We start from the raw sequence: 25754 nt of genomic DNA, 5'->3' as shown, positions 1-25754 counted from the left end.
CCAATTTCAAGATGTGGCTTTGATAAGATATATTTTTGATATAAGCATTAACGCCATAGTGATATCTTTTACTTTTTCCTACCAATCAATGTAGTGAACAATGATGTCACTTCCACCTGTTTATATTGTCTGTTTATGCGTCTTTTTTCGGACCAAAGCTCTGACAACAAACGCGTTAAAGGATGTGGTCTGAAGACATCATTATTATTACTGTCTATTTTTTTTATAAATAGTGGGAGACCATTCATGCGCATGATGATTCTAGTAACATCCACTACTACTTTTTACTGCGTTAATTGTGGGTATCTCCGCTTAATTTGCAGTTAAGTTTTTTACCGGTTTTTTTTTCCTTGTTAATTATACATTCTTTCACTGTTACAAATGTATCAAAGATTGGGAAAAACTGGTTTGAGAGATCAGTTATAGCTGCCGCTTAGATCCAATGAAACGATTTCGTCCAAAAATCGCATCCCCATGAATGGGTGGATATGCAACAAGTTAATCTGTTACAGCCTTACTTCATATAGAAATCTATTTGAAGATGAATTCGTGGCAAGATAAAACCGTCATAGTAAGTGAAATCAAATCTGATGCGCAATAGCTTCTCCCATCTTAAAAAACAGCGGCATGCATCATACCTCTCATGCTGATGAGTGACCTTATTCAGGAACAGGGGAGAAGGAAATATTTATTCCAAATATAGTAATCCTAAAGAACTTTTAGCTTTTTTTCTTCTCAATACCTTTAAACATTTAAAATCAATGATAATAATAAAAATTGGACGCTTATTATCCATATGATTTAAACAAGAAATATTTTATTCTATCAATTCAATAACAATAACTTGAGTCTCAGTAAGTATCATGAGTGTATCATCCAGCAGTAGCTGAGCGCCAATAACATCCACATCGTTTCCTTGAGTTAAATCAATTAGTGTTTGTACTTCAATTTTTCTCTTATCATCATGATGAAAATAGATATAAGCGTTACGACTGCTTTCAATAATAGAAGTGAAGTTAAAGTTTGGATCATGAAGTGTAAATCTACCATCACGTTTGGAAGCTTGTACAAACGCAAATGCGTCGAAAGTGGCTTCATGTTTGATTTCTATCCTGTGATCAACGGTTTCAGTGAATGAAAAAACCAAGCCGTCAACATCCATTTGAAGACAGATAGATGGCAAACGTTTTGTTTTATCGTATGATTTGCAAATCCAATTGTAAGTGCCCGAATGAAATTCATCCACGATTGTGCCCTCTGTATCATATACAGTAAATATAATAGGCTGGCCTGATTCGTCGATCTCCTCATCCATATCTGTAGAAGCTGGATGTTGAGCTGGTTGTGAAGTAGAAGTCATGGCACCTTCTGACGCAGTCAGCCTCTCCAATTTTGACTTGATCTCCGATAAGGCATCCTGCGATAAATTCTCTAAAACACCATCGTCATGGTCAAATAATTGTGGCCAACGTGTATTTTCATCCATTTTTGTAATAAACAAAGTCAACAAGCCAGATTCAAAAGTCCACAAACATTCATCGGGGCGGATCGTACTCCATAATTTACGATAGGGGTAGGATACTAATAATTCATCCCCAGATTTCACTAATAAACTGAGGTGATCCACAAGAAATTTACAATTGATGCTCGATTTAGGTGTCTCGGAAGGCAGCTCAAAAACAATGGTTATATCAGATCCATCCTGGTTCCATTTGTAAGGATCGTCTACTTGCATTTTATTCTCATCAGCCACTTCTTCATAGCCTTCCTTAACATATTTCGTTTCACTTCCTAGTATACAGCGTTTTCCGGATGGTGTGATTGCACAATAAACAGGTACTTCTGCACCTTGTTGTATATGTAGCGTCTTCAACATAAGTACAAATGAGCCATCCGATAATCTTTCTGTTTCTGGAGTAGGAATATTCATCTCCAATGTGGCGATATTGAATTCGGTCTTTTTGGTTGCAGTATGGCTATACACGACCATAATAATTTTATCCTTAACCTGACGTGCTGTTAATAAAACACAAGGAACTGGCGTAATCCCCTCTTTTCCTGTGCCAAGATAGCATACTGATGCTAATGAAGTACCCAACATCGCGCCATCCTTTTCTTCCAATCCAATCAATTCAATATCACCAACACCATTGGATGCCAAAACAAGTTCAGTACTGAGAGCAATAACTGAAGGTAATTGGGGTTCGATAGGTACAATGTCACTTGGTTCAGTGAATGCAGGCACTGGTAATGGCTTTATCAATTCAGTAATAGAGTGAAATTTGGTTTGCTTTGTGATCTAAATTAAAATAATTAAGTATCATGCAAGCTATCAACGACAGCTTTTACATACCTTATTATAAACAATCATGAATAAGTTGAAGTCTTGGTCTATACAAAATGCAGAGCCTCGTGTGTGGTCTAGTGGGAAGCCGTAAATTAAATGAGAGTGTCGAATACGTGCTTGAAGATCGCGGAACCCCATGCGATGGTCATTGGCGTCCTTATGTACTTGAATATTTTCTTGTATTAAGTCGGTACGGTGTAATCCCTTGTTGAAAGGACTAAGTTTGTAACCCTCAAACTTTGGATTGATTTTGTTTAAGTCTGAAATTAGTCTTGTATTCATTTTAAATTGGTGTAAAAGGTAAAAACTGTTTTTTTATCGTGTGTTTCATTCCTTTTTTTTTTTAACTCCTGCAGTGCAAGTCACAGGATCAAGACCACTACTTTGATGGCTGCGGTAGAGAATAAAAATCGAGAAAAGACGATATCAATATTTATAAATAGAGTATATAAGAGTAGCCTTCAACTATTCTTAAAAAAGCATGCCGACTGACAATGCGATTAGATTATATTTTTAGTGTAATAAACTTTGTTGTTTTCAGCACCATTATTTTTTCTAGTGATGGGATAATTACTGAAAAAGTCATACCTTTGGCTGTATAAACACAAGTATAATAGTAGCCATACGTATAACATACACTTTGCTTAGAAAGGGACCACAAAGAAGGTAGTAAATTAAAACAAAAAAACTAGAACTATATCTGTTAATCAACTATTGAAGAAAATAAAATTATCGCCAGCATGCATAAACACGCTTTAACCGCCAACGTTAAGGTATTTTTTTTTAAGCAATATCGGTTAATGTTTATTCAATTTATATAACTTAATCACTATCTTGATCAGAGGGACCAGTCAAATTAAAGATTTTCTTCTTTGTTGATTTAATGAGAGGACCGAGACCTAATCGTCTCTTTTTGGCAGTTGGTGCCTTTATAGGCGGGGATGGAGGGATGTATGGAGGCATATCGTCATCTTCTTCTGCCTCATTTTCTTTATCATCTTCATGATTGCTTTCTTCTTGATTACTTGATTCAACATCATCCACGACATCTTTCTCTTTTTGTGTAGCACGAGCTTTGCGTTTGGTTTTGAATTTATTAACTAGGATAACTTCAGGTTCTTCAACCTCTTCCACTTCCTCTTCCTCTTCCTCTTCCTCTTCTACTTCCTCTTCTACTTCTTCTTCTTCTTCTTCATCATCCTCTACTTTATCTGCTTCTTCCTCTATTTCTTGAATTCTTCGCTTGTTATTACGCTTATTTTTATTTCTGTTCACGACAACAGCTTCTTCTTCGTCGTCTTCATCTTCTTCTGCATCATCTCTGTCATCCTGTTCATCCTCTGAAGAAGAAGGAACAATACTAGATGTGCGAGCTTGCTGAGCTGTAGTTGAGGTAGATAATGTTGACTTTCTCTTTCTACTAACAACATTGGACGTATTTTTTCTCGCGACGCTCTTTTTGGGTTTTTTTTGTTTATTTGTACCACGAGAAATTTCTTCTTCGCCGATGGGATATCCATCCTCGTTGTCATCGACATCTTGATCGGATTTATCTGATGTTACCTCGTCTTCTTCGTCTGCTTCACGAGGAATCTGTATATATGAGCTACTTGTTAGTCCCTATAACTCTTATAAGCCCATGGATGATTCTACCTGAGATGAGATTTCTGCACCACGAATGTCTCGATGTTTTAATGCACCTGTGATAGTAATGTATGTTAGCTCTGTGTTAATTGCTCTTTTCCATCCATTTTTTTTTCATTTACCCATAAAAAACGCGCTTTGAGATATATGGTTTTCAGTCAATAGCATTTTAACTTGATAAATAACGACTTCTAATGCTTTTTTCAAGGGCGGCACATACGCGGATAGTGCAACTTCTTTCAGTACTTTGACATGAGAACAAATGATCTACATGGTTGGACAGTTCAAATAAGTTATAAAAGATCTCTTCTTCTTTCTCCTTTTAAATATTCTCTGTTACCTGTAACATACGAGTGCTGGCTTGGAAATCTTTAAAGATTCCTACAACATCATTACTGTGTGTTTTGAAAACGCCAGTGAAGAATGGAATTGAATACTTTGTAAATTGATCAATGAATAAGCGGCCTGTTTTTAACAGGATACCAATCAATACACGATCCTCCTTGGTCTTGACATAGGTCGTAATTCGCTCAAAAATTCTAACAATACGAGCGTTGGAAACCAAGACGATATCGACATCTTCGTCTGTATTTTTAAGCAAATCGAATGCTTTCACTGTTTGATTAATAATAGCCTACAAATAACAATTGTCAGAAAAAAAAATACAATTAATTTATCAAAAGCTATACCTGGTAATGCTGTACAACAGTCTCCTCTCTTAGCAATGGAAATCCTTCTAAAGCACCGGCTTCTTCAAATTCAGGTATAATATCATTGACAAGCTGATGAAGAAAATCCAGTCTATCTTCGCTTAATTCTATTCGCTGTTCAATTAAGTAGGGTATTTCTTTCTATAGTACGAGTCAGTAATAATAATAAAAAAAAACCTCCTCATATAGATCCTAACTCCCTGTCATACCCTGATGTCGCGCCAGTCAAACCAACGGGTTGTAATAATCTGATCGACTACATTGAGAGCATTTTTTTTTAATACCGCAGAGGGCTCAGATATCGCCATGAGCCGTTGTAATATATTGAATAATAAAAGGGCCGTTTTAGCTTCAGGAATACTTTCTGTATATTGAGATAGGTATCGGAACGCATTTTTGAGTTCTGTTTCGAATGATGTTTGTGTACTTTCGGTTCTTAAGGCGATAACACGAACAATGCTCTAAAATACGATAATTATTAACAAGGCCTAAACATTCGTTATAAACATTTACCTGTAAGATGTCGGCATTGTCGGAATTTTGAATATCGGTCCATGAAATCAATTTGAATAAAATGTTAAATACAAGAGAGATACTCATCGCAATATCTTCGTGACCCTCGATGCGACCGGCTTCAATGTCCTGCATTTTAAAACAAAGTTGAGTTCCTAGGATTCCTTTTGAAACAAAAAGCCTACCTTGGCTTGTAGTTCGCTATATATATCTTCAAGGGTTTGAAGAATAGGTGGTAAATACAATATAGCCTAAAAAATAGTTAAATAAAACTGTATATACAAGCGATGGCTTTTTTGTTTTTTGTTTTTTTACCTTTTTCATCAGACCTTGTGCGTCTGTTCGAGCCAACAATGTCGAATTACAGGAGGGATGCTTATCATCAGATTTCTTTTTGCCAAAGAAAACAGGTGGAGGTGGCATAATTTTTATATCTAGTTTGACATCAAGGTCATTTAAAATGTAATTGATTTCGGTACATGTTAGTTGTATTGTCTCATCTTCTAATTCTTGGTTATATTTGAGAAGTTCTAAAAGGTGCAGCTACATGTGTATGTATGTATAATATAAGCAACGGTTCAATTATTCACAATCCATGACAACTTACATGAAAAGCTCTCATATAAGGTCTTAATTCATCAACCGACTTAAATTTCATTGTGCTTGATTTATGATCTTTCTTGAAAGCTTTTTGTCCCAAGGATGGTTCGCTGGTAGCCGTTTCCTGGGATTCGTGAGTACCCAGGCTACTGATAATCTGAGAGGAGGACTTGTGACTAATATTTAAAGCAGGTGCAGTCGCGTGGAATTCCACAGGCGCATACCTGGGCGATTGTTTCAACAGCCTTTGAAGTAACTCCTCTAATTCAAGGATACTGCGAAATCTGCTTATTAATCTTTCTCTAAATTTGTCTTCTCGAGAAAACATGAATGCGTTTATAATTTCTCGGAACCTATATCATGGTTGATTATTATACATGATATAATACATTAGATTTCCGACTTACCAATTGATTGTATAGAATAACATATCGCAAGCGTATTCTACTTCCTCAGACGATATATCATCCAAGTCCTCAGTATTAAACAAGATGATACCACATCCAAACAGAGCATCAACATCCTGTAAGCTTCCATTATTCAACCTCTTTTCGCAGCTTTGCATCAGATTAAAAATGGAGGACATGGGAACCATTAATTGTTTCTTGGCTTTTATATCGGGGTTGTAAATCAGCTCAAATATCTTGACGACAATTTCACAATCATCCTCGTCTATATTCATTTTTCTTTCAGGTTCCAATTTCAAGTACGTATTATTTTTTATATTTTCCATGTATGTATCCGCATCTGACTCGGCTGCGACATAATATTCAGTAAAGTCAGACGTCATATTATCCTTAATCCATATTTGAAGTCTTTCATCGATATCATCTTCATTGATCAAATGAGCTAGTTCATCATAGATCAAGGCGATACAATCCTAAAGTATAATTAGTATGATAAATAATATGGAAAAAAACGGAAGGGAAGAGAAAACTTACGGGATTTTCTTGGGAAAAATTCAGTGCCAATTCTAACAAACTGGTTGCAGTTCTTATCATAGGGTGTCTGGAAGCATTGTTTGCTTGAGAGGATCTTCCAGAAAAGTTACTAGATCCTGCGGCTGCTTGATCGTTACACAGCTCTCGTGATCCTAATACTTTGACAGATGACAGACATGCAATAATACCAATTTTTTTGTATTTTTCTCTGGGATTTGACAATTGCTTTCTGATAACAATTTGAATTTCTGACCACAAGTTACCTGAACCATCGGAATCAGCATTGCCAGTCTACGAAAAAGGGGTTAGCGAGGTCACGTATGCAATTAGTTGGTCTCTTGTTACCGTTAATGCGAGCAAACTAAAGATGTCAAAGAGGGTACGAATCTGGTACAAATTCAGATTATCCAAGTAATCCAAAATACCCTTCACAAACACACTGTATACAGCTACGCTCGAAACATTGAATTTTACTAGTTTCAATAATACGTTCAATGCCACATTCATTTCGGCCTCTACACCACTGCCAATATGTGTCACAAGTGCCCCAATTATTTCCTATTTTCACCTTAATACCCACTGTCAATTATTAGAATTATCAATTAATTTACCTGTCTGTAATATACGTCGGAGGATTTGAACGAGCTTATATATAAGGTACTGGCACACGGTGAGATAGCACTCACTTGCTGACACGATCGCAATAAGCTTTCAGACAAGGACAATAATGTACTCCAGTATCTAGAAGAAGCATATTTTGGCATTTTAACACCACTTTCAATCCCTAACATTTTTTTGTTTTCACTTTGTAAATATTACCCTAACAATCCGTCGGAATGACACATAATTGTTTCTTGGATCAATGCGGCTGTGATGCTCCCTTGAATAATCTTTTTCTTGATAATAGCCTCGACCTTTTTCTTCATGGATGTCATGGAATACAAAATAATCAATACAAGCATATCTATTACTTTGTGCTCGCGCTTTTCATTTAAAATTAGGTTAGTTACGTTGTTTTTTTATAAAAAAAATCGAACAAACCTGTGTTTCTAGTGCTACAATCGATCTCAACCAAGAATCACATACAAATTTGTGAAACTGCAACCCCAATTTAATCGACTCGACAATTAAGGCTTCCGGTGCCTCCTTCTTGTTTTGTTGTGTCCCCGTATTATTCTGTACTTTGCCCAAGGATCTAAAATCTAATTTTTGTCTAATGCCGTATACAACAACATCGATAGTGCTTGGTGTAACAGTTTGGAGCATAAATTTGACTATTACAGCCAAATCAGCAAGCTTGGCAGACTCTAATCGATCTAACACGGTCTCTCTTACATCTTCCAAATTCTCTGAATGAAGTGTCAAGTTAGATAGTGCGTCCAATATGGAAACTGTCAAATCAGAATTCTCGTGCATTAATTCCTTCAGATAAACTACGATAGGCTGGATTATCTATTAGCCTTAGATAAATCTTCAAGAGGCATTATCACAGATACCTTGTGTTCAGAATCATTCACCATATCAGGCAAAGAAGTGATAATTTCATGCTGTATCACGGATGGTGTGATTTGGATGATCTTTTTACTACAGTTTAACAAAAAAAATTCCAGTAACGAAAGTTTTTTTATTGACTCACCTCGATCAATTTTTCTGTCAGGACTTCAGGCTGGGCGATGTAATCCAGCCAACGTAGCTGGTGTAAAATTAATCTTGCAGTGCAAGAACTAGAGTTGCTATTTGACAACAATGTGTTAATCGGAGGGCATGTAATATTTCGAAGGGATAATTACTCGTTTTCTAATTCAACATAAAATTCAGGAAGTCGTTCTAACAAGTAATTAATGAGATCAGGTTGAATTGAATCAATAGCCAAAAGGATTTTAAATAAACTCTCTGAACTGGAGGTTCTATAAAAGAAAAAGTTAATATATAAGCGTTTATGAATACTAAGAGAGGTCATACCGACTCGTTTTTGGTACGTTGTCAGCAACTGAAGAAGGTAATAAACATTTTCTAAAGACTTCTGGATCCTCTGTATAGCTTTGCAGGTCTTGGCTGAATTCGTCTACTCCATTTGCTTGACTACGCAATTTATTTGTAAGCGATCTGCGAAACAGGACAGGCTCGACCTCTTTCAAAATGTATTAATAACACATTGTTAAATAGTAATTTGCTGGTGTACCAAATACAATCGTCGAAGAAGATTCAAGTTGACAACCTGACTCTTGTAATAGCTGTTGAAATAGCATTTTATAAATAAATCAAGAAAAGGAAAGCTTTCGCGCCGCGTAAAATGTTTTGGTTTGAAAAGTAATGCGCGTCGAGAAAAAAACACGTGCGGAAAATCAGACAGTCCATTAACAAGTTCGTTTCTTTTCTTTTTCCTTTTTTTTTTAGCACGACAAAAGTCAAATGGAAGAATACTCAGATGACGAGCAACAACGTTCTTCTCAAGCATTGCACGTTCAAACGCCGTTGATTCATTCGCCAAAACTTAGTATCAAACTTGACTGGTAAAGTCAATTTAGGTGCCAATACAAAAAGAAAGGACCTAATCCGACTTCATTAGCAACATTTACTTTAAAATAGAAAATGTACAGCCGTCAGGCTCCGTCAAAATGAGGTAAAGTATATCCGTGTTTATGTTTCTCATTTTTACTAAGGAAAATATAGAGGTATTGGTAATTTTTGTTATAAGGCAGTACAGTCGAGAGGAACGGATATCCATCTCGTTTGTGGGTCTGGTATCAACACTGTACTAGCAGTGGCTTATTGCGCTAGACAATTGAATGTGAGCGCTATTACTGTCATGCCCAAAGACACAGCAGCTTCGATTTGCGATGCAGTGAGATTGGAAGGAACTCATTTAATTTTATATGGCGAGGATTGGCCTGCAGCAGACGAACACGCACGGAAGCTAGTGAAAAGAAATAGGTAATATAAATCAAATTACAGAGAAGTCTATCTGTTTCATTTAAGCTATTTATGCAGCGTATACGTACCCTCTGCAGATCACTCAGATATATGGGAGGGACATGCCAGCATTATTCGTGAATTAAAAGAGCAACTTCAAGGCAATCCTCCTGCAGCTATTATATGTCCAGTTGGTGGAGGTGGGTTATTGAATGGTGTGATCACGGGCTTACAAAATATTGGATGGAAAAATGTGCCTGTTATTGCAGTAGAGACACATGGAAGCAATGCATTCCAGGCATCAGTTGTTGCAGGCAAATTGGTCACTTTACCTAAAATATCTACCATCGCTTCAGGACTAGCGGCGAGTACAGTCAGCTCAAAATCATTAGAACTGAGTTTGGTGCATCCTGTAGTACCATTTGCTGTCAGTGATGCTATGGCTGCTGATGCAGTAAGACTGTTTGCAGGTAAAATAAAACTATGCTGTAAATGAGGTTATGAATGGAAATATTAAATATGCAATGAGCAGAGGACACAAAAATGATTGTAGAAGCAGCATCCGGAGCAGTTTTATCATTATGTTATACCCAACTTATCCGTGATATTTTACCATCTCTAGGACAAGAATGTGATGTTGTAGTTTTGGTAACTGGTGGATCAGATATAAGTCTGTCACAACTAGACGAGTACCGAAAGAAATTCTATCGACCACCAGTGATTGTTAAAAGTGGCGGTGAAGTGTTCTTGAAAATGGATGACAAGCTGACGCATATTCAGAGCGTAGATATGAGTGAACCATTAGGTATCTCTTCTGATAACCTGACTAAAATTAACCAAGGTCATAAACAGAAAGTAAAAGAATCGAATAGACAACAACGGTTGCAGCAGCAGCAAGAACAACAGAAATTAGTCGCTGATACACCTATGGAAGATTCTTTTCAAGTCAGTACACAAGAGGAAGAGGAAGACATGCTTATTGTAAACGCATCTCCATCAGACAATACCTTATAAACTACACAAACCCCATGTACCATAAATTTAATGCATTTTTTTTTTTAAAAAAAAAGAACAAACCAATTCTCACGGTCAAGGTCCCTTTCAGTGTAAAGAAGTATAAAAATTTTACATGGCCATTTTATTCAAGGTTACACATTTTGCATTTGATCATGATTCGGATCTGATAAATTCCATCAATTCGAAAAGAATAATTGTTGTGTCACGAATGCATTCTTATCTCAAAATATTGCTTTCGGCATACGAACTATGACATTTTATGGCTGATTTAATTCACTAATCATTTTCACAAATCTTTCGACAAAGTTTCAGGTAACCTTCTCAGCATTTTGCGGATATAGTCGGTTGATGGTGTTCACCAGCGCCCCTGTGTATGATCTTTACAGACAAATCTTGTATCACGATTGTTTTATCATCTACACATGAAGCAACTCTAGTTACTTGATGAATTTTCAAACATCTGTTGACCTACACATCGAAGAAGACAGCTTGGAGGTTTGGTTGTTAGAATAAAACTTCTTGAATAATTTCACCGTCTTCAGTGATGTTTTTATCAACCTGATGGCTTTAGATTCAGGTGCTGGATCCGGTGGACATGCTGAGGTACCTATTTACAGGTGCTGATGCTCCTTATCGAGACGAATACTCGTTTCTATGAGAGCATAGAATACGAGAGTTTTCATGGCCAGTCTTCTGCTCTATGCTTCGTTCCTAATATACACGTTAACTTTTTTAACTTACTTACTCTCAAATTGGGGACAAGCTAGTGTGAACAAAGCAATAAATAGAACGATAAAAATGTAGTGCAATTGATTATTGATAATAAGCCTTTATGCTGTTCAGAAGAAGAATATACTTTCCATCTAATGAAGTCCCCCGACCAGATTTTTTTTTTTTTTTTTTTTTTTTTTGGTATGACTATCCCAACTTATGAAAATAGCGGGAAACAGTGACCATACTTGGTACTCAAAAAAGAAAAAAAAACGTATCATCATTGATAAAAAATCTATAGCAGTCAAGGATGAAGGACCTAAATTCATGTTGAGAATTTACTGGAAAATGAATAATTAGGCAGACTTTACTCCCATGAAAAGCCAACATGTGATCGGAAAGCTCTTCCCCGTCGATCAATAATGTTTATGTAACTGCCTAGATAGTATCGCTAGAACAGTGGTGTAGGCTTTGTAAAATTCGGCTGCATCGTATTAATACCACAAATTGCTTCGAACTATAGTGTAGCTATTGAAAAAATATTATATATTTTTAATTTGATCGTCTTATCCCGAAAAAGATTTCAAAGCTCTATGCATATGGTATGTTTGGTTGCAGAAAACCAGAACCTTTACTTTACAAGCCTCTTAAACAATTACAACGGAAGTGAACATAAAAATGTTTATAAATTCAAATACAGTTCATAATAAAAAACTCTATTGCACATCATTTGCAAGGGTTTGAGTAGTAGTGTTTCAAAAATACTCTTCTGTATAACTATGCAGCTAAAATTGTGAAAAAGTTTCTTCTAGACAGTCAAGTTATAAGACTTAAAGTGGTGTTATTGTGTATTTGTTTATGGCGCTAAATTAAAATAAGTGGCTTAAACTACATACATCATGTTGATTTATTTATTTTTTCAAAAAAAAAAAAAGGTGGTACCTATTGCTAGTTCGGTTACTGATTCTCATTAGCTTCAATTATACAATTACACTTAAATGGTTGTGAGTATATCACTTAATAATGTCATTTTAGGCTATTTTTAAAGTGACATAATTCATCAGTCACACTGTAAACAAAACAAATGATTGATAGATCCGAAATTCATTAATGCAAAAGTTAAGTGTAACCTGCGGTAAATTATGGTCAGATAAAATTTTCTCACACGGTCTAGGTCACTTTTAGTGAAACACGTCAATTTATATAAAAGGACGTAAAAACAGATCTTTGAACAGATTAATTACAACCGTTTAATCTTGCATTATATAAACAAAAAATGAACAGCGATCCCAGTCAAATCCACAACATTTTAGAAAAGAACCACGAGGTAAGTTGCATGTACGGAGTGATATAGTGTGAATTCTTACTAATGTTGATGGTATTACATAGGCTCATTCTGACGCTGAGCGTAAGAAGTTGGCAGAAGAGGCTAGCAAGCTCCACGAAAAAGCTACTGGTCATTCTTTGAAAATTGATGAGCACGGCAATGTTGTAACCGAATGCGAAGAAGCCAAGGGATGCCCTGCCCTCCATTAAAGCATCAATGCCTTTTTTCCCCCGTTTTTCACTGATACATTATGAATTATACCTTTTTTGCTTAAACAATCCGTGAACCAAATAAATTATATTTTTTGTTGCCAGTTTTTAATGCAAATGAATAAGAAAAAAAAATAGAGAATATAAGAAAGGGAGGGGATGAATTTATGATACAATAATATTTTTGGATAGAGATTTTGTTTATCCACTGCAGCTAACACAAGCTTCGGGGTTTTCGAGAGAACAAGCAATGGCAGCTAAATCTTCGGCAGTCTTTTCAATCTCTTCTTCAATATCATCCTTAGGCTCTTCACCCATAGTTAATCTCATAGCTTCGACAGGACTAGTCTTAAGGAATTGCATACCAGTCTTTAATCCCTTGTTCCAACAGTAGAAGTGCATGGAAGAAAGACGGCTATAGTTGGGTTCAGCAGAGAAAAGATTGAGGGATTGAGATTGATCAACAAAAGCAGCACGGTCAGCTGCCATATCGATAATGACACGTTGAGAAATATCCCAGACAGTCTTATAAAGTTTCTTGAGGTCATCAGAAATTAAAGGAAGCTTTTGTACACTGCCATTTGATTCAATCAACATTTCTTTGATCTTAGGAGTCCACATACCACGTTCAATCAAGTTCTTAAGCAAATGAGGGTTAACTGCTTGACATTCACCAGTATGAGAACGGTAAGTGAAGATCATGGTTTGATAAGGCTCAAATCCATCATTGTTACCAAGGAATTGACTGGTGGTGGCAGTAGGCATAGGTGCGACAAGGACAGAGTTACGGACACCATGACTCTTAATGTTGGCACGAAGAGTGTCCCAATCAAGTCGAGCAGAGCCTTGAACATTCCACATATCGTGTTGTAAAATACCTTGACTGATAGGAGATCCTTCATATGAAGCATAAGGACCAGACTTTTGGGCCAACTCATTAGATGCTTCAAGAGCAGCAAAGTAAATAGATTCAAAGATATCCTTATTTAACTGACGAGCCTCGGGGGAGTCAAAAGGATAATGCATCATCAAAAAGACATCAGCTAAACCTTGGACACCTAAGCCGAGAGGTCTATGTTTAGTAGCACTATTCTTCATCTCATCCATGATATAATTGTTGACATCAATCATCTTATCCAAGTTCTTAATTGCAACCTTAACAACATCATGAAGGCTATCAAAGTTGAAAGTACGGGTTTCAGCATCGACACACTTGGGAAGCGCAACGGAGGCAATGTTACAAGATCCGACTTCATCGACATCGGAATATTGCATGATGTCAGCATTCATATTAGATCCAGAAATGACACCCAAGTTCTTTTGATTGTTCTTTTCGTTGATGGAATCCTTGTAACACATGTAAGGCATACCACTCTCCATTTGAGCATCCAAAATAGCAAACCAGAGCTTTTGGGCAGATACGACCTTTCTAGACTTACCAAGCTTTTCATAGTTGAGGTACAGCTTATCGAAATCCTTTCCAAAAGCAAGATCGAGTCCAGGACACTCGTTAGGACACATCAAAGACCAGTCACCATTATCCTCAACACCTATTTGAGAGTAAATTGTTAACATAAGTTATAAATGAATAAGTATTATCTGTGTGCTTACGCTTCATGAAGATGTCAGGGATCCAAAGACCAAGGTTAAGATGACGAGCACGAAGATTCTCCTCGCCAGAGTGCTTGGAGAGATCAATGAACTCAAAGATATCAGCATGCCAAGGCTCAAGATATACAGCATATGTACCCTTGACCTTTCTGGCACCAGGAGTAATAAAACGAGCAGCATCATTGAAGACACGGAGCATAGGAATAATACCGTTTGAAGTACCATTGGTACCAGCAATGTAAGAGCCAGAGGCACGAATCTTTTGGAAACTCATACCGACAGAACCTGAAGCCTTGGAAATACGTGCACAAGTAGAAACGGTATCGTAGATACCTTCGATACTATCTTCCTTCATTTGAACCTCAAAGAAACTGGAGAGTTGACCACATACAGTACCGGCATTTAAGAGAGTAGTAGCAGCATGAGTGAAGAGTTTGCGAGAAGTATAATCGTAAGATTTGAAAGCTGCTTCCAAGTCATCACCATGAATAGCGAGTGCTACACGCATCATCATATGTTGGGGACGTTCAATAATCTTGTCGTTAACCTTCAATAAAAAGTTTTGCTCCATTGTCTTAAAACCAAAGTAATTGAAGTCAAAATCACGTTGGTAATCAATGGCATTATCAATAGCTTCAGCATTCTTCAAAACGAGATCCAAAAAGTCTTTGGACACCAAAGGGTTGGAAGCACCAGTTTTGGGATGAACATTATTGTATAAATCTTGGACAACTTGGGAGAATTTATCGTGGGTCTCTTTTTGGAGATTAGAGATAGTGATACGTGCAGCTAATACAGCATAATCGGGATGAATGCTGGTCATGTCAACAGCAATCTCGGCAGCTAATTCATCTAATTGAGCAGTAGTAATACCAGGATACATTCCAGAAACAACCTTTTTTTTTTTTTTTTTTTTACATAGTTTATATTAGTACATTTCCTCTACATCAGGTCTAACTGTTACCTTTTGAGAAATCTTGGGAGGGTCTACGTAATTTTCATCGAGGCCTTTACACAAGATATTGATACGAGAACTAATTTTATCAAAGAAAACCTTTTCTTGGGTTCCGTCTAAAAATGACAGTTTAATATATACAATCAATAATATCACGTATTCAAAAACACTTTACCTCTCTTTAAAACATACATTTTTTTTAATTGATATGAAAAGAATAGGAAAAAAAAACGTTTAAAATAAAAAATTTCGCGTTCCTCATATCACGTCTCATTTTTTCCCCTCCTAGCGGCGTTATTGAAACGCGACAAGCGAAATTGAACGTCCTATGTTGACGCGATTTCTTTTTTTTTTTATTTTCTTATTTTGTAAAGTCAGCCGAAGACGTGTCTTTCTGACAAATCATAACAAAAACCCTGCCTGGACCCGGCATTTGTGGCTACATGCTATTGGAAACATGTATCACTTTTAAAGTACTGTCGGACCGAAGACATTTTTCAGATAAAAAGTTTAAATAAGTGTGGCGCGGAAAAACCTTACATATCCCTGTATGTTTTGCTTAATAATCATCTTGTTTGTATGTGTCATACTAGAGGCTGTGCATATCCATCTCACAAAAAACTGATTTTGTAAAGTAAATGAGGCTGTCACATGTACTGTTCCGAGTAAACTCAAGAGCTGCCGAATCTGGAAAATTAAGACCAACATTAACTTGAAATATAGACAAAATTACGAATCCCACTTAACAATTATCGTTGACAATTATAAGTGTGAGCTCAATGTGATTAAGAACGTGAAAAGTAGTATCGCTACCAAAAAATAAAATGGGATGATCAAATAACAATGACGTGGTTTCTGACATTGTGTTACCAGTCTGGATTATTCCATTCCAGGTACAATAAAGATAAATCCTCGGTAAAAATGCCCAGTTGTTTGGGTAAATGATATTTTATATAAAACTGACCGAAAGTTGCTGTGTTTAAGACTCGGAAAATATTGGGCTGGTTATGTTACATTATGACAAATCAATGATTAATGATTTTATTATGTTAAAAAAAGAGAGAATAAATAGTATAGACAGATAAAGCTACGATTACTCGCGACGTAACTTGTAGTAAGTACCGAATGCACCAGCAAGAATACCAATAGCAAGAGGGAGAATAGATGCAGGGGATGCTAAGCGTGCAAGACAAGATTCGTTGTTTTTTGCACTGATGTTTGCATCATGAATAGTAGAAGGATTACAATAATACTTGGCGAAATAATCGTTTTGGATCCACATCAACTTGTTAAAAGCACATAATGCAGCACTTTCCTCCTTCTTTTCCAAACCTAAACCTACAACGGCATCAACAAGAACGGATTCGACGAAACCCATGAGAGCATTGATATGAATATAATCAACGTTGATCTTGGATTTCTTTTCAGGAGTGTCAGTATGGATCTTGGCTACCCAGTCGAGATAACGAAGGAAACGATCATCATAGGGGCCAGAGAGGATCTTGTTCAAATATTTACCAAGGAAATCCTTACGGAATTTGATTTGAGGATGGTCTAAAGTCAAATCTTCAAGAGAAGTAGGAGCTTGACCTTCAAATCCGTCATTCTTGGGGACGAAATGCTTCTTGGTGACATCGAATTGGAAGAGCTTAGCATATACAGCATCCACAACAACAGGAGCCAAAGGACGGATAGCATCAGCTACGGAACCGATTGCCTTGATATCATCAGCACCTATAAGGTGTCTTAATATCTTTTGCTTACTCTTACCCATTTAATCACTTACCGAAATCCATGAACTTGGAGACATATTCAAAACGATATTGACCGTCAGCATATAATTTTTCAGAATCAATGTGTTGCATTATTAAAAGAAGAGTGGGGGATTGTTATTATATTTTGTATAAAGTTGGGAGGAAACGAGAAAGTAAACAAGCTTAATTTATATTAAAATGAAAAAAAAAAAAAAAAAATTATATCACCTCATTTCCAAATTGGGACAACAAACAATTGAAAAAAGTTTAGCATGGGATAAATTTAGGCCGGAATTTTACGGTACACAAACTCATTGTGGAGACTTTATTTGTTTACTTTAAACCCCCACAAAAATTAACCTGTTGGTTTTTGGACAGTTGTATCATAAGCGCGAATGATCTTTGTCTGATCCGATTCGTTTTGAGAGAAAGCGTAGCCACGACTACGTTTTAATCTTTGAATTCGACGAACTTTGTTCACCGCTTGTCTAAACCTGTCCATACGGGGTCTATAATCAGGCAATCGATAGTATTGAATTTCTTGCACATGGTGATATGGCATAGGCCAGAACACACGTTGCCCACTAGATAAAAGATTAGATGTACAGATAAATTTACAATCCCGGCTTAAAACTTACTATTTCCAAACAAAATCTCGTAAATTACAAATAAAAGGCACAATGATTAAAAATAGCCAAAAATTGGCATTTCCCCACAACATTGGGACCATCCCATAGTATTCAGGTAATACGTTAACTGATATAGCAGGTCCAATGTAAGCCACAATAATCATATATAAAAACCAAACGGCCATTGATGCAATCATTGCAATCACTGTATATTTGGTCCAAAAACTACATGGAAGGAGAGTTAATATTTTAGCCAATCAAATCGCACGGATTGCGGGGAGCAACGGTCTTTGACCGAATTTATACACTTACTCGATAATTAATGCACCTTTCCATAAGATGGTCGCTAAAACACCCGTAAATACCGCAGCACCTACCCACCATTGGCCGCCTAATAGTCCATCCTTGAATACACCTTCTGATTTGAATGCAGCAACACCCAAAAAAAATAAAACCTATGGTGATTGCGGAGTGTTAGCCTGTGTAACCCTATCATAATAAAGATTGAAACCTACAATGGACTGATATGTAGCATTTGCAATCCAACCCCAAAATTTCTTTTGGTTGAAAAAGACATTTCTTTGACCAAGCATATACATTTGAGGGTACTTATCCAACATGCGTGCAGATACAATCTGATCGAAAACACCAATCACAAGGGGTGGTAAAAATGTGAACAAGACGTTGAAGCATGACATTGTCCAAGATTCGTAAAGCGTAGATCCGGAAAATCCGTTATAGAAAGCATACTAGGAGTACGAATAACAAATTGTAAATAAAAATAAGTCAAGGTTGTAATCAGGAATAGACTTACCCAAAACTGAGTTAAATAAAGAGCAATATTCTTGTAGAAATAATAAAAGATCATTTTACTCATACGTTGGTACGCCCAAGCACCATGAACCAGCAGTAACTTTCGCAAAAATCTAAACTGCGATATGGCAAAATCAGCGCTACGAGCTGCTTGTAAACCTTCTACACCACTGATACCAACACCAACATGTGCTGCTTGAATCATAGAAACATCATTGGCACCATCACCAATAGCCAATAAAATCGAATTGTCAAATTTTTTTACACATTTCACGACTAATGCCTTTTGAAGTGGCGAAACACGACAGCATACAACTGCTTTACATAATACCGATAAATCGAAAAATAGCTTTTCGATATCTTTTTCCAAAGCAAACGTTAGTGCTTTACCATCGATAATTAAAGCTAAAGGCTACAATTAAAAAAAATAGGCGGATAAGTAAAAGTTTGTGTATCTATCACTTTATTCTTACTTACCTCCATATCTTCACCGCGTTCCATAACTTCATTCACATCTCTCAGCTTTTTTTCTAAAAAGCTTTTTGTCTCCCAGTGGTTGTCTTCATTACAGATGATCAAACTCATATCTTCATTTAAAAGCTTACAGGAGTAACCGATATTTATAGCTGTTTCTTGCCTATCACCAGTTAAGACCCAAACCTTAATCCCAGCTTCTTGTAATGTATGAATTGTATCGGGTACGCCATCTTGAAGTCGATCCTCAATAGCAGTAGCACCTAAAAGGAACAAATCTTTTTCAATAAGTTCAGCGGCTTTATCTAATTCATCAGCGCGATTCACTAAAGTTGTAGCAGCAGCTTCTTGAATTTGAGACCAACGAGCATATTCTTCTTCAGGGATTTCGCGCATAGCAATACATAATGTACGAAGACCTTCCGATGCACAATCTTCCAGTTGAATCAAAGTAGGCTCAATAAAAGGATTTTCAGGTGCGAGCCGTTCCAAAATAACAGTATCAGCACCCTTACAGTATAACTTAATACGTTTATCAGGACCACGCACGATGGCAGACATTCTTTTACGAGTAGAGTTGAATTCACAAATATTCAAAATTTGATATTCTGCCTCTTTGCCGCGAATAGTACAAGTGATTGAGTTGGGTCTACGCGTGTGAAATTTGTAACCCAGAGTGGAGGCACCGGCAACAAGAGCCCCTTCATCAGGAGAAGAGGCTTGATAAATGATTTCATCTGAGTCTTGCTTCTTTTCAGGAATGACGGTGTGGCATACAGCCAATAGGGTAAGAAATTCATTGATCACGTTGGCTGTAGTGTGGGTATTTAAATGTTCCTGTAATTGATCAAAAGTATACTGCAGATTCGGGTCATCAGACCCTTCGCGTGCTTGTTTATCCGGATCAACTTGATCGGCATAGAATAATCCACCAATAGAAACTTGACGGAACTGCATTTCATTACATGTCAAAGTACCAGTCTTATCCGAAAACACAAATTTAACTTGGCCCAATTCTTCAATCAAACTGCTGCTGCGTGCAGTAGCTGGTGTGTCGGTATGTTCGTAATACATGTCCAAGTCACATTCGATGAGATACGACAAGATAAACTTGACAACTTCCATTGTGACCATTAAACTGATTGGGATGAATGAATTGAATAAAATCAAGAATGTCAAAATATCATATCCAAATTCTTGACCACGACTCCAGGTATGAATAGGTAAGTATGAAGCTTGTTCGCCTTTATACATTGTAAATAAGAGCCCACCAATTGCACCCGCAATGCTCATTGCGACCAATATCCAAAAAAGATACATGATATTGCGATTTGTAATTCGTGTCACGTTTGATACCTTGGAGGGTTTCTTACTTGAATTTAACATGAGTTTCGTTTCGTGGCCTGTAAATACAACAATTCCATAAATCCAAGAGGTATTTCTAAGTTGTGCGCCCCTCAATAATAGTTGATTAGGATCTAATGGAATGTCACGATGATTGCTTCCATAAGATGTTAAAGAAAAAGCACCATCATAGTTATACAATCGGTTGTTGGGTTGTTCCGACTTGATGACACCTTGTAGTCTACTCATATCTGCGGGATTCAAAATATCTGCCGTTTGGGGTAAAGCCTGTTTAATTTTTAAATTCACTTCACCGTCCAAATTACTCGTTTCAATGTAACAAAGCCCTTCAGGCTCACTACTACTGATTAAAATAATATCTGCCGGGAAGTTCTCTCCACTTTCTATACGTACAACGTCGCCCACTTTTATATCCTTCCATTTCTTCTCGACAAATTGAGTTCCTTCCAATACTTTCGATTTTTTAGAGTTCAATTCCGCATCTGACCTGTGAACACCCTTAAATAAAGAATTAATCCATTATGATCCTCTTTTCTCATCGTTATTATTATACCCAATCTTCGACAACTTCTTTCACAGCAGTGATAGCTAATACGATGACTAATGGTACAAGGGTGGTCCATCTTGAAGTCGGAGAAATGTCAGGGATTTGCTATGGTAACAGTTAAAAAATCGTAACATTCTGAAATTTGTTTATTACCTGTATACACGATACGAACAAGAAAAAAATATTCGCATATTTTGAAAACTCTTCATACAAGAATCTAGGTAGAAAACTAATAACGCTGTACTTTCCAGTTGTTACCCTATTATGTAAGAATTTTTGTTCGGTGTTTAATTGCTTGTTGTTGACATGAATGATACGAGCACCATTCTCGCCAGGTATCCCAGAAGCGACCGGGCTACGGCCAGCAAAATTATTGTACATGTCTTTTACGGCTTGGCGCCAAGACCGCCTTTCTTTCGTCTTCTTCTTTGCCAGCTGTAAGTTGGCACGTGCGTAGGGTGATGTGGTTTCGGTACCACTGGGCTCATTATTACTATTACTGCTGGGCAAATTATCCTCTGAGTCGTCTAGTTTTGGGTCGTCAAATATATTATCGGCTATACTATATCATTAGGTTTCTAAGCCTTTTTATTGTCTATTTATTGTCTTACCTCTTCTTTCATTGTTCAAATGAGTAGTGTAATTAGGTTGAAAATGGTCAGGTTGTTGACGTGAAGAAGAAGCAACTTGTGCTGGTGACTGAGGAGGACCTTGCTGAAGGTCAATAAGGTCGTTTGCGGGTAGGTCAGACGGAGAATAATGCTGTGTTGTTGTATCCAAGGAATTTCCCTCTTCTGGAGATACAAATGGATTATAAGGAGAATGAACAACATCATTCAAAGGCGTCACCTCTGTCCATTCTGGTGTATTATCCCTAAAGGGATTATAATTTTCACCGCTATTGTTATTGTTAGACGCCACTTTGAATATATTTTACAGGGTTTTTTTATTTTATGCAGGTGTAACAATCCACAAAAAAATAAAATAAAGAAAGAGAAAAAGAAAAAACAAAAAAAAATTCTTTAGGATAAAATGTTAAACCGAGGGTCTTTTAAAGTATCAAACCACCATCTATGCTTAGCACTTGTCCATTGATATAATTTGATTGGGCGATAAATAAAGCGGCTAAAGATACGTCATTAGCATCACCAAATCTTCTTAATGGAATGTTTTCGATTAGTTTCAACTTTGTTTCTTCTGCTATATCCCGTGTCATGTCCGTGTCAATAAATCCTGGCGCAATAGCATTTACCCTTATTTGAGAAGGGCCCAATTCCTTGGCAAGTGACTTTGTAAAGCCGACAAGACCAGCCTTGGAGGCGCTATAAGCACACTGTCCGATATTACCACTGGCCCCAATCACACTTGAGATATTGATAATACATCCCCCTTTTCGCTTTCTTAGCATTGACTTGGCTACATGTTGACTCACTCTCATTGTTCCTAGTAAGTTTGTATTGATGGTATCTTCCAAATCTTGACTTTTCATTTTGATCAACAGTCCATCTCTGGATATGCCTGCTGCATTAATCAAATAATCAATTTGTTGACCTTTCAATAATTCCTTATTTAATATAAGTTAATTGGAGCTAAAAATGTGTATATTTTTTCTACCTTTAAGACTGAATCAATGTCATCTTTATTCGATACATCCATGACGATTCCTACATGTTGATCACTAAACATTTCACGGAATTTCTTTTGCACTAGTTGAACTCGTTCAGAATCACGTCCTATAAGAATAGTACGCGCGCCTTGTTTAGCAAAGATTTCGGCAATACTGAGACCAATGCCTCTCGTCGCCCCTGTGATAATCGCTGTCTTTTGTGCCAAACTCATGTCAATGGAGTAAAAATGGCTGAAAATAAAAAAATAAAAAATAAAATGTGGCGCTTATTCATTGACCCTGCATTGTGCATTCAGATAAATAAAAAACAAACTTGGAGATTCATAGTTTCTTTTTCAGAAAATCAAAAATATTAGTTTTTTCGTTAGATTTTAAAATTCATGAGAGAACATTATCTGTATTAAAAAACCACAGGGATGACTTTGATGGATTATTTACTTTTATAAACTTTTTTTTTTTAGTCTAGAAAAGATAACTGGGGGTTCTCCCATCTCTCAAACTAAAATGAATGTTCAATACTGAAAAGAGCTTTGGTCCAATGAACCAATATCAGGATCTGCATATCAAGAGTTTATAGTTAGAAAAAGTGTTAAAGTCGATGAATTAGTAAACATACCATCTTTGAACCGCTTAATATAGAGTATCGATTTTGTAGGTCCAGAGGAAACTTGAAGTGATCAACTTTGAATTGTGATGTTTCTGTCATTGTAGTTATGCCGTTGTCGGTTACTGAGAAAGTTGAATCATTCAAAGTAAGCCTGCCATCAAGAACAATGATTTTGACTTTTTCGTGACACAAATAATTTTCCCGGGTAATCTTGATTCTATTTGTAGATGTTTGACCTTTGGTTGTTACTGATCTTTTGCTTGAAGTTGATAGCCGATTCAAAAATTTCCTTGTCTGATAAAGTTCTTGTCGAGCCTTTGATAAAGCTGTCTTTATAATCTGTATTTGCGCATTGTAATTGACTTTTCTTTCTTTCTGCGTCCTTATACAATTATATAATTGTTCATTAAGAAGAGCATGTGCTTCTGTAAATACACCAGTATTCTTATGTATCCACGCATTTTTTGATCCTCGGGTATTATCAAGTAATAGAAAGTTCTTTCTGTTTAATAGTTCCTTTTCAGCTGATTTGTTAATGACTTCACCTCGGTTTCCAAAATTCGAGCTTTATCAGTTGCATCATCTTTAGATTTATACTCAACATCAACTGTACCTACTAGGTTGCTAGATTGAGGGTACGCTTTTTTAGGTGTGTCAGCAGGTCCACTTGTATAAGATGGTGGTGTATTCTTGCTCAAATTTCCAACCAGATAGACAGTTTTTAAACCTGGCAAAAGAACCATAGAGTGCGCAAAATCAAGACCATAAGACGAAGAAACCCTTTGTATTGTTGATATTTCAAAAAAGGAGCTAAAAAGAGCATCCTAATTTTCTGTGGCCGGTTGCCTTGACACCAACACTTGGTCGTCAAACCCATAAAACGTCTAGGTTTTTATATCTTTTGGATGAAGAAAACAAAGAGGGAGCATCGATCTTCAATGCATTTTAGTTTACCGGGCATAGTAAGTGGAGTTACCTATACTGTAAACCTTGAGTATCCACAAGCACGCAAAACTTGGTTTGCCATCAAAACAAACGGAATTTGTCAAGGCATCAATGACTAGTCTTTTTTTGGGGGAACATAAGGCATCAAAAATTTGCAAATAAGAATACATGTCTGAAGCTCCATCGTCTGTATATCGATACATGAATTTTTTACTTGTCTTTCGGCTATTACCTTCCCATGATTTTGAAAAATAACGTTTCTCATTACCGAAACTAGTGATCTTATTCGTCTTCTAGATGCATCGGTTGTGACATCAAGGGACCCGTCTTCCATCTCTAACAACTGCTGTTCGGCATTGAAGTCATTTTCCGCAATCGTCTCCAGTCTTTGTTGGTACCCCTCCTCAATCTACTCGGAGGCTTTCCTTTTGGCAACATTAGTTAGCGGCAGCTTCATTTATCTAAAAATTACAAAATGATTAGAATAAGTTTTGATTTTAAGACAGTGAAATGATAATTATCTGTATATTCTACATACTTTTGTTCGAATTTTGTTTCGTATGTATTGATTTGAATTTGACAGCTGTTGGCACATATTTTCCAATTTGTCGCAGTTTTCAGTATCGGCCCGTGCCTTTTCAAGATATTTGTTGTCTCTTCTTCTAGATGCATTTTTGAATAATGCTAATCCTTTGTGAAGGATAGCTCTCACATACACATTTGACTTGTTACTTGAGGTTTTTTGTTTTTTTCTTTTGCTTGTTTCCTTTGTATTTTTTTAAGCTTTGCATCTCTTTGTGGAGCTAGACGAACAGTAAGTAAAGTTTTTAAAAGGTTTGTAAATAGCTTGTTGAAACGGTTCTTGTTGTTCCACATATTCATAAAATTTGTCGAAAAGCTTGACAAAGCAATCTTCATTGCATAGACATACAAGAGAAGCACATTTTCGTTTTGACGACCCAAAATATCAACAAAAGCTTTATGTATTGGCTTTCGAGTCAATGTATATGCTAGTGTATCTCTTTGACCAAAATAAGTGGAATTAATCAGTTTAAAATGACTCGTGTTAAATAAATTTCGGTATTCTTTGTTAAAGTGCAAGCTCGAACAGGTTAGACTTTTGGATGAAGTGGCCTTAAATAAAAGTTACATTATACGCATACAATAGGGCACTTATCCGGGTTCTTCAATATGATAAAACACTTTCCTTCTATCCACTTTAGCAATATGCTCATTTAATGATTACAGATATATTTCTCTTTCGATTATTTCGTTTGTAAACTATGCATGGAAAATTAATTGATTTTAAGCGATTATTTATTCCGTCGATGATTGAAATTTTATTCTAAGCAAATCACTTTTTCCGGGATCAATCGATTCACATCTGTTTGCGGTACTTTGTTAGGCAGCGTATTTTAACCGCTCAATACACGGTTGATAATGATCGATCATTTCCCTTTTACCGCTGGTTTTGGACAATTTTCTACCATATTTA

The 25754-nt window shown here is 36.5% G+C and overlaps 12 protein-coding genes across 12 annotated transcripts; 3 read left to right on the top strand and 9 right to left on the bottom strand.

Annotated features, from left to right (window-relative positions):
• Positions 1-798: 798 nt before the first annotated feature.
• EV154DRAFT_448062 (uncharacterized protein) lies at positions 799-2727 on the bottom strand. Its single transcript, XM_051597148.1, has 2 exons — positions 2354-2727; positions 799-2299 (listed from the first exon to the last, which is right to left on the bottom strand). Exons 1-2 carry the CDS (start codon positions 2627-2629, stop codon positions 818-820), a joined length of 1758 nt encoding a protein of 585 aa, XP_051454766.1. The 5' UTR covers positions 2630-2727; the 3' UTR covers positions 799-817.
• Positions 2728-3169: 442 nt separating this feature from the next.
• On the bottom strand, positions 3170-6496 carry EV154DRAFT_425834 (Fanconi anemia protein FancD2 nuclease-domain-containing protein; the record flags this gene model as incomplete). The annotated part of the gene is made up of 11 exons (XM_051596270.1): positions 3170-3940; positions 4001-4047; positions 4114-4258; positions 4332-4625; positions 4681-4842; positions 4911-5162; positions 5215-5343; positions 5400-5465; positions 5530-5757; positions 5822-6167; positions 6222-6496. The coding sequence occupies 11 exons, from the start codon at positions 6494-6496 to the stop codon at positions 3170-3172; spliced, it is 2715 nt and encodes a 904-aa protein (XP_051454765.1).
• A 550-nt stretch (positions 6497-7046) lies between these two features.
• On the bottom strand, positions 7047-8803 carry EV154DRAFT_425825 (Fanconi anaemia protein FANCD2; the record flags this gene model as incomplete). The annotated part of the gene is made up of 7 exons (XM_051596268.1): positions 7047-7313; positions 7367-7496; positions 7575-7738; positions 7797-8198; positions 8392-8488; positions 8546-8582; positions 8722-8803. Coding segments are annotated over 7 exons (1179 nt in total), but the record flags the coding sequence as incomplete, so codon positions are not given.
• Positions 8804-9108: 305 nt separating this feature from the next.
• Positions 9109-9900, top strand: EV154DRAFT_311904 (tryptophan synthase beta subunit-like PLP-dependent enzyme). Its single transcript, XM_051594911.1, has 3 exons — positions 9109-9268; positions 9325-9378; positions 9429-9900. Exons 1-3 carry the CDS (start codon positions 9168-9170, stop codon positions 9691-9693), a joined length of 420 nt encoding a protein of 139 aa, XP_051454763.1. The 5' UTR covers positions 9109-9167; the 3' UTR covers positions 9694-9900.
• A 6-nt stretch (positions 9901-9906) lies between these two features.
• On the top strand, positions 9907-10682 carry EV154DRAFT_425915 (uncharacterized protein; the record flags this gene model as incomplete). Its single annotated transcript, XM_051596275.1, has 2 exons — positions 9907-10138; positions 10198-10682. Coding segments are annotated over 2 exons (717 nt in total), but the record flags the coding sequence as incomplete, so codon positions are not given.
• A 1869-nt stretch (positions 10683-12551) lies between these two features.
• On the top strand, positions 12552-13045 carry EV154DRAFT_518006 (uncharacterized protein). The gene is made up of 2 exons (XM_051602571.1): positions 12552-12723; positions 12786-13045. Exons 1-2 carry the CDS (start codon positions 12673-12675, stop codon positions 12930-12932), a joined length of 198 nt encoding a protein of 65 aa, XP_051454761.1. The 5' UTR covers positions 12552-12672; the 3' UTR covers positions 12933-13045.
• An 88-nt stretch (positions 13046-13133) lies between these two features.
• On the bottom strand, positions 13134-15426 carry EV154DRAFT_425850 (alpha subunit of ribonucleoside-diphosphate reductase; the record flags this gene model as incomplete). The annotated part of the gene is made up of 2 exons (XM_051596272.1): positions 13134-14482; positions 14544-15426. 2 exons carry the CDS (start codon positions 15424-15426, stop codon positions 13134-13136), a joined length of 2232 nt encoding a protein of 743 aa, XP_051454760.1.
• A 1084-nt stretch (positions 15427-16510) lies between these two features.
• EV154DRAFT_553930 (Protoglobin-domain-containing protein) lies at positions 16511-17399 on the bottom strand. The gene is made up of 2 exons (XM_051605157.1): positions 17285-17399; positions 16511-17232 (listed from the first exon to the last, which is right to left on the bottom strand). The coding sequence occupies exons 1-2, from the start codon at positions 17361-17363 to the stop codon at positions 16592-16594; spliced, it is 720 nt and encodes a 239-aa protein (XP_051454759.1). The 5' UTR covers positions 17364-17399; the 3' UTR covers positions 16511-16591.
• Positions 17400-17600: 201 nt separating this feature from the next.
• Positions 17601-21623, bottom strand: EV154DRAFT_311790 (uncharacterized protein). The gene is made up of 8 exons (XM_051594910.1): positions 21234-21623; positions 21087-21185; positions 19172-21031; positions 18696-19106; positions 18397-18630; positions 18194-18336; positions 17891-18106; positions 17601-17836 (listed from the first exon to the last, which is right to left on the bottom strand). The coding sequence occupies exons 1-8, from the start codon at positions 21459-21461 to the stop codon at positions 17608-17610; spliced, it is 3420 nt and encodes a 1139-aa protein (XP_051454758.1). The 5' UTR covers positions 21462-21623; the 3' UTR covers positions 17601-17607.
• A 476-nt stretch (positions 21624-22099) lies between these two features.
• On the bottom strand, positions 22100-23025 carry EV154DRAFT_518000 (3-oxoacyl-reductase). Its single transcript, XM_051602570.1, has 2 exons — positions 22695-23025; positions 22100-22644 (listed from the first exon to the last, which is right to left on the bottom strand). The coding sequence occupies exons 1-2, from the start codon at positions 22917-22919 to the stop codon at positions 22132-22134; spliced, it is 738 nt and encodes a 245-aa protein (XP_051454757.1). The 5' UTR covers positions 22920-23025; the 3' UTR covers positions 22100-22131.
• Positions 23026-23155: 130 nt separating this feature from the next.
• EV154DRAFT_553928 (uncharacterized protein) lies at positions 23156-24156 on the bottom strand. Its single transcript, XM_051605156.1, is given in 4 exon segments — positions 23156-23263; positions 23324-23531; positions 23551-23696; positions 23860-24156. The coding sequence occupies 4 exon segments, from the start codon at positions 24055-24057 to the stop codon at positions 23207-23209; spliced, it is 609 nt and encodes a 202-aa protein (XP_051454756.1). The 5' UTR covers positions 24058-24156; the 3' UTR covers positions 23156-23206.
• A 218-nt stretch (positions 24157-24374) lies between these two features.
• On the bottom strand, positions 24375-25494 carry EV154DRAFT_484198 (uncharacterized protein; the record flags this gene model as incomplete). The annotated part of the gene is made up of 5 exons (XM_051598636.1): positions 24375-24446; positions 24492-24668; positions 24798-24921; positions 24972-25393; positions 25423-25494. The coding sequence occupies 5 exons, from the start codon at positions 25492-25494 to the stop codon at positions 24375-24377; spliced, it is 867 nt and encodes a 288-aa protein (XP_051454755.1).
• Between the last annotated feature and the right edge of the window lie 260 nt (positions 25495-25754).

The sequence above is a fragment of the Mucor mucedo genome, assembly GCF_025094135.1.
Source record: "Mucor mucedo strain NRRL 3635 chromosome Unknown EV154scaffold_87, whole genome shotgun sequence".
Taxonomy (NCBI): domain Eukaryota; kingdom Fungi; phylum Mucoromycota; class Mucoromycetes; order Mucorales; family Mucoraceae; genus Mucor; species Mucor mucedo.
The sequence above is the reverse complement of the archived record's forward strand: the minus strand, read 5'-3'. Positions and strand labels throughout refer to the sequence as shown.

Bases quoted from the DNA above. Each gene is read 5' to 3' on its own strand.
- EV154DRAFT_448062 (XM_051597148.1), bottom strand. From the start codon at position 2,629: ATGAATACAAGACTAATTTCAGACTTAAACAAAATCAATCCAAAGTTT. The intron at 2,300-2,353 runs GTATGTAAAAGC...ATTTTAATTTAG, and splicing joins TCATGATTGTTTATAATAAG to ATCACAAAGCAAACCAAATT.
- EV154DRAFT_311904 (XM_051594911.1), top strand. From the start codon at position 9,168: ATGGAAGAATACTCAGATGACGAGCAACAACGTTCTTCTCAAGCATTG. The intron at 9,269-9,324 runs GTAAAGTCAATT...CGACTTCATTAG, and splicing joins CTTAGTATCAAACTTGACTG to CAACATTTACTTTAAAATAG. The intron at 9,379-9,428 runs GTAAAGTATATC...AGGAAAATATAG, and splicing joins TCAGGCTCCGTCAAAATGAG to AGGTATTGGTAATTTTTGTT.
- EV154DRAFT_518006 (XM_051602571.1), top strand. From the start codon at position 12,673: ATGAACAGCGATCCCAGTCAAATCCACAACATTTTAGAAAAGAACCAC. The intron at 12,724-12,785 runs GTAAGTTGCATG...GGTATTACATAG, and splicing joins TTTTAGAAAAGAACCACGAG to GCTCATTCTGACGCTGAGCG.
- EV154DRAFT_553930 (XM_051605157.1), bottom strand. From the start codon at position 17,363: ATGCAACACATTGATTCTGAAAAATTATATGCTGACGGTCAATATCGT. The intron at 17,233-17,284 runs GTAAGTGATTAA...GACACCTTATAG, and splicing joins CTCCAAGTTCATGGATTTCG to GTGCTGATGATATCAAGGCA.
- EV154DRAFT_311790 (XM_051594910.1), bottom strand. From the start codon at position 21,461: ATGTACAATAATTTTGCTGGCCGTAGCCCGGTCGCTTCTGGGATACCT. The intron at 19,107-19,171 runs GTAAGTAAGAAT...TTTTAATTGTAG, and splicing joins AACGCGGTGAAGATATGGAG to CCTTTAGCTTTAATTATCGA. The intron at 18,337-18,396 runs GTAGGTTTCAAT...CAATCACCATAG, and splicing joins ATGCTACATATCAGTCCATT to GTTTTATTTTTTTTGGGTGT.
- EV154DRAFT_518000 (XM_051602570.1), bottom strand. From the start codon at position 22,919: ATGAGTTTGGCACAAAAGACAGCGATTATCACAGGGGCGACGAGAGGC. The intron at 22,645-22,694 runs GTAGAAAAAATA...ATATTAAATAAG, and splicing joins ACATTGATTCAGTCTTAAAG to GAATTATTGAAAGGTCAACA.
- EV154DRAFT_553928 (XM_051605156.1), bottom strand. From the start codon at position 24,057: ATGGTTCTTTTGCCAGGTTTAAAAACTGTCTATCTGGTTGGAAATTTG. The intron at 23,697-23,859 runs GTGAAGTCATTA...TAATTGTATAAG, and splicing joins CTCGAATTTTGGAAACCGAG to GACGCAGAAAGAAAGAAAAG. The intron at 23,264-23,323 runs GTATGTTTACTA...CTTGATATGCAG, and splicing joins TATTAAGCGGTTCAAAGATG to ATCCTGATATTGGTTCATTG.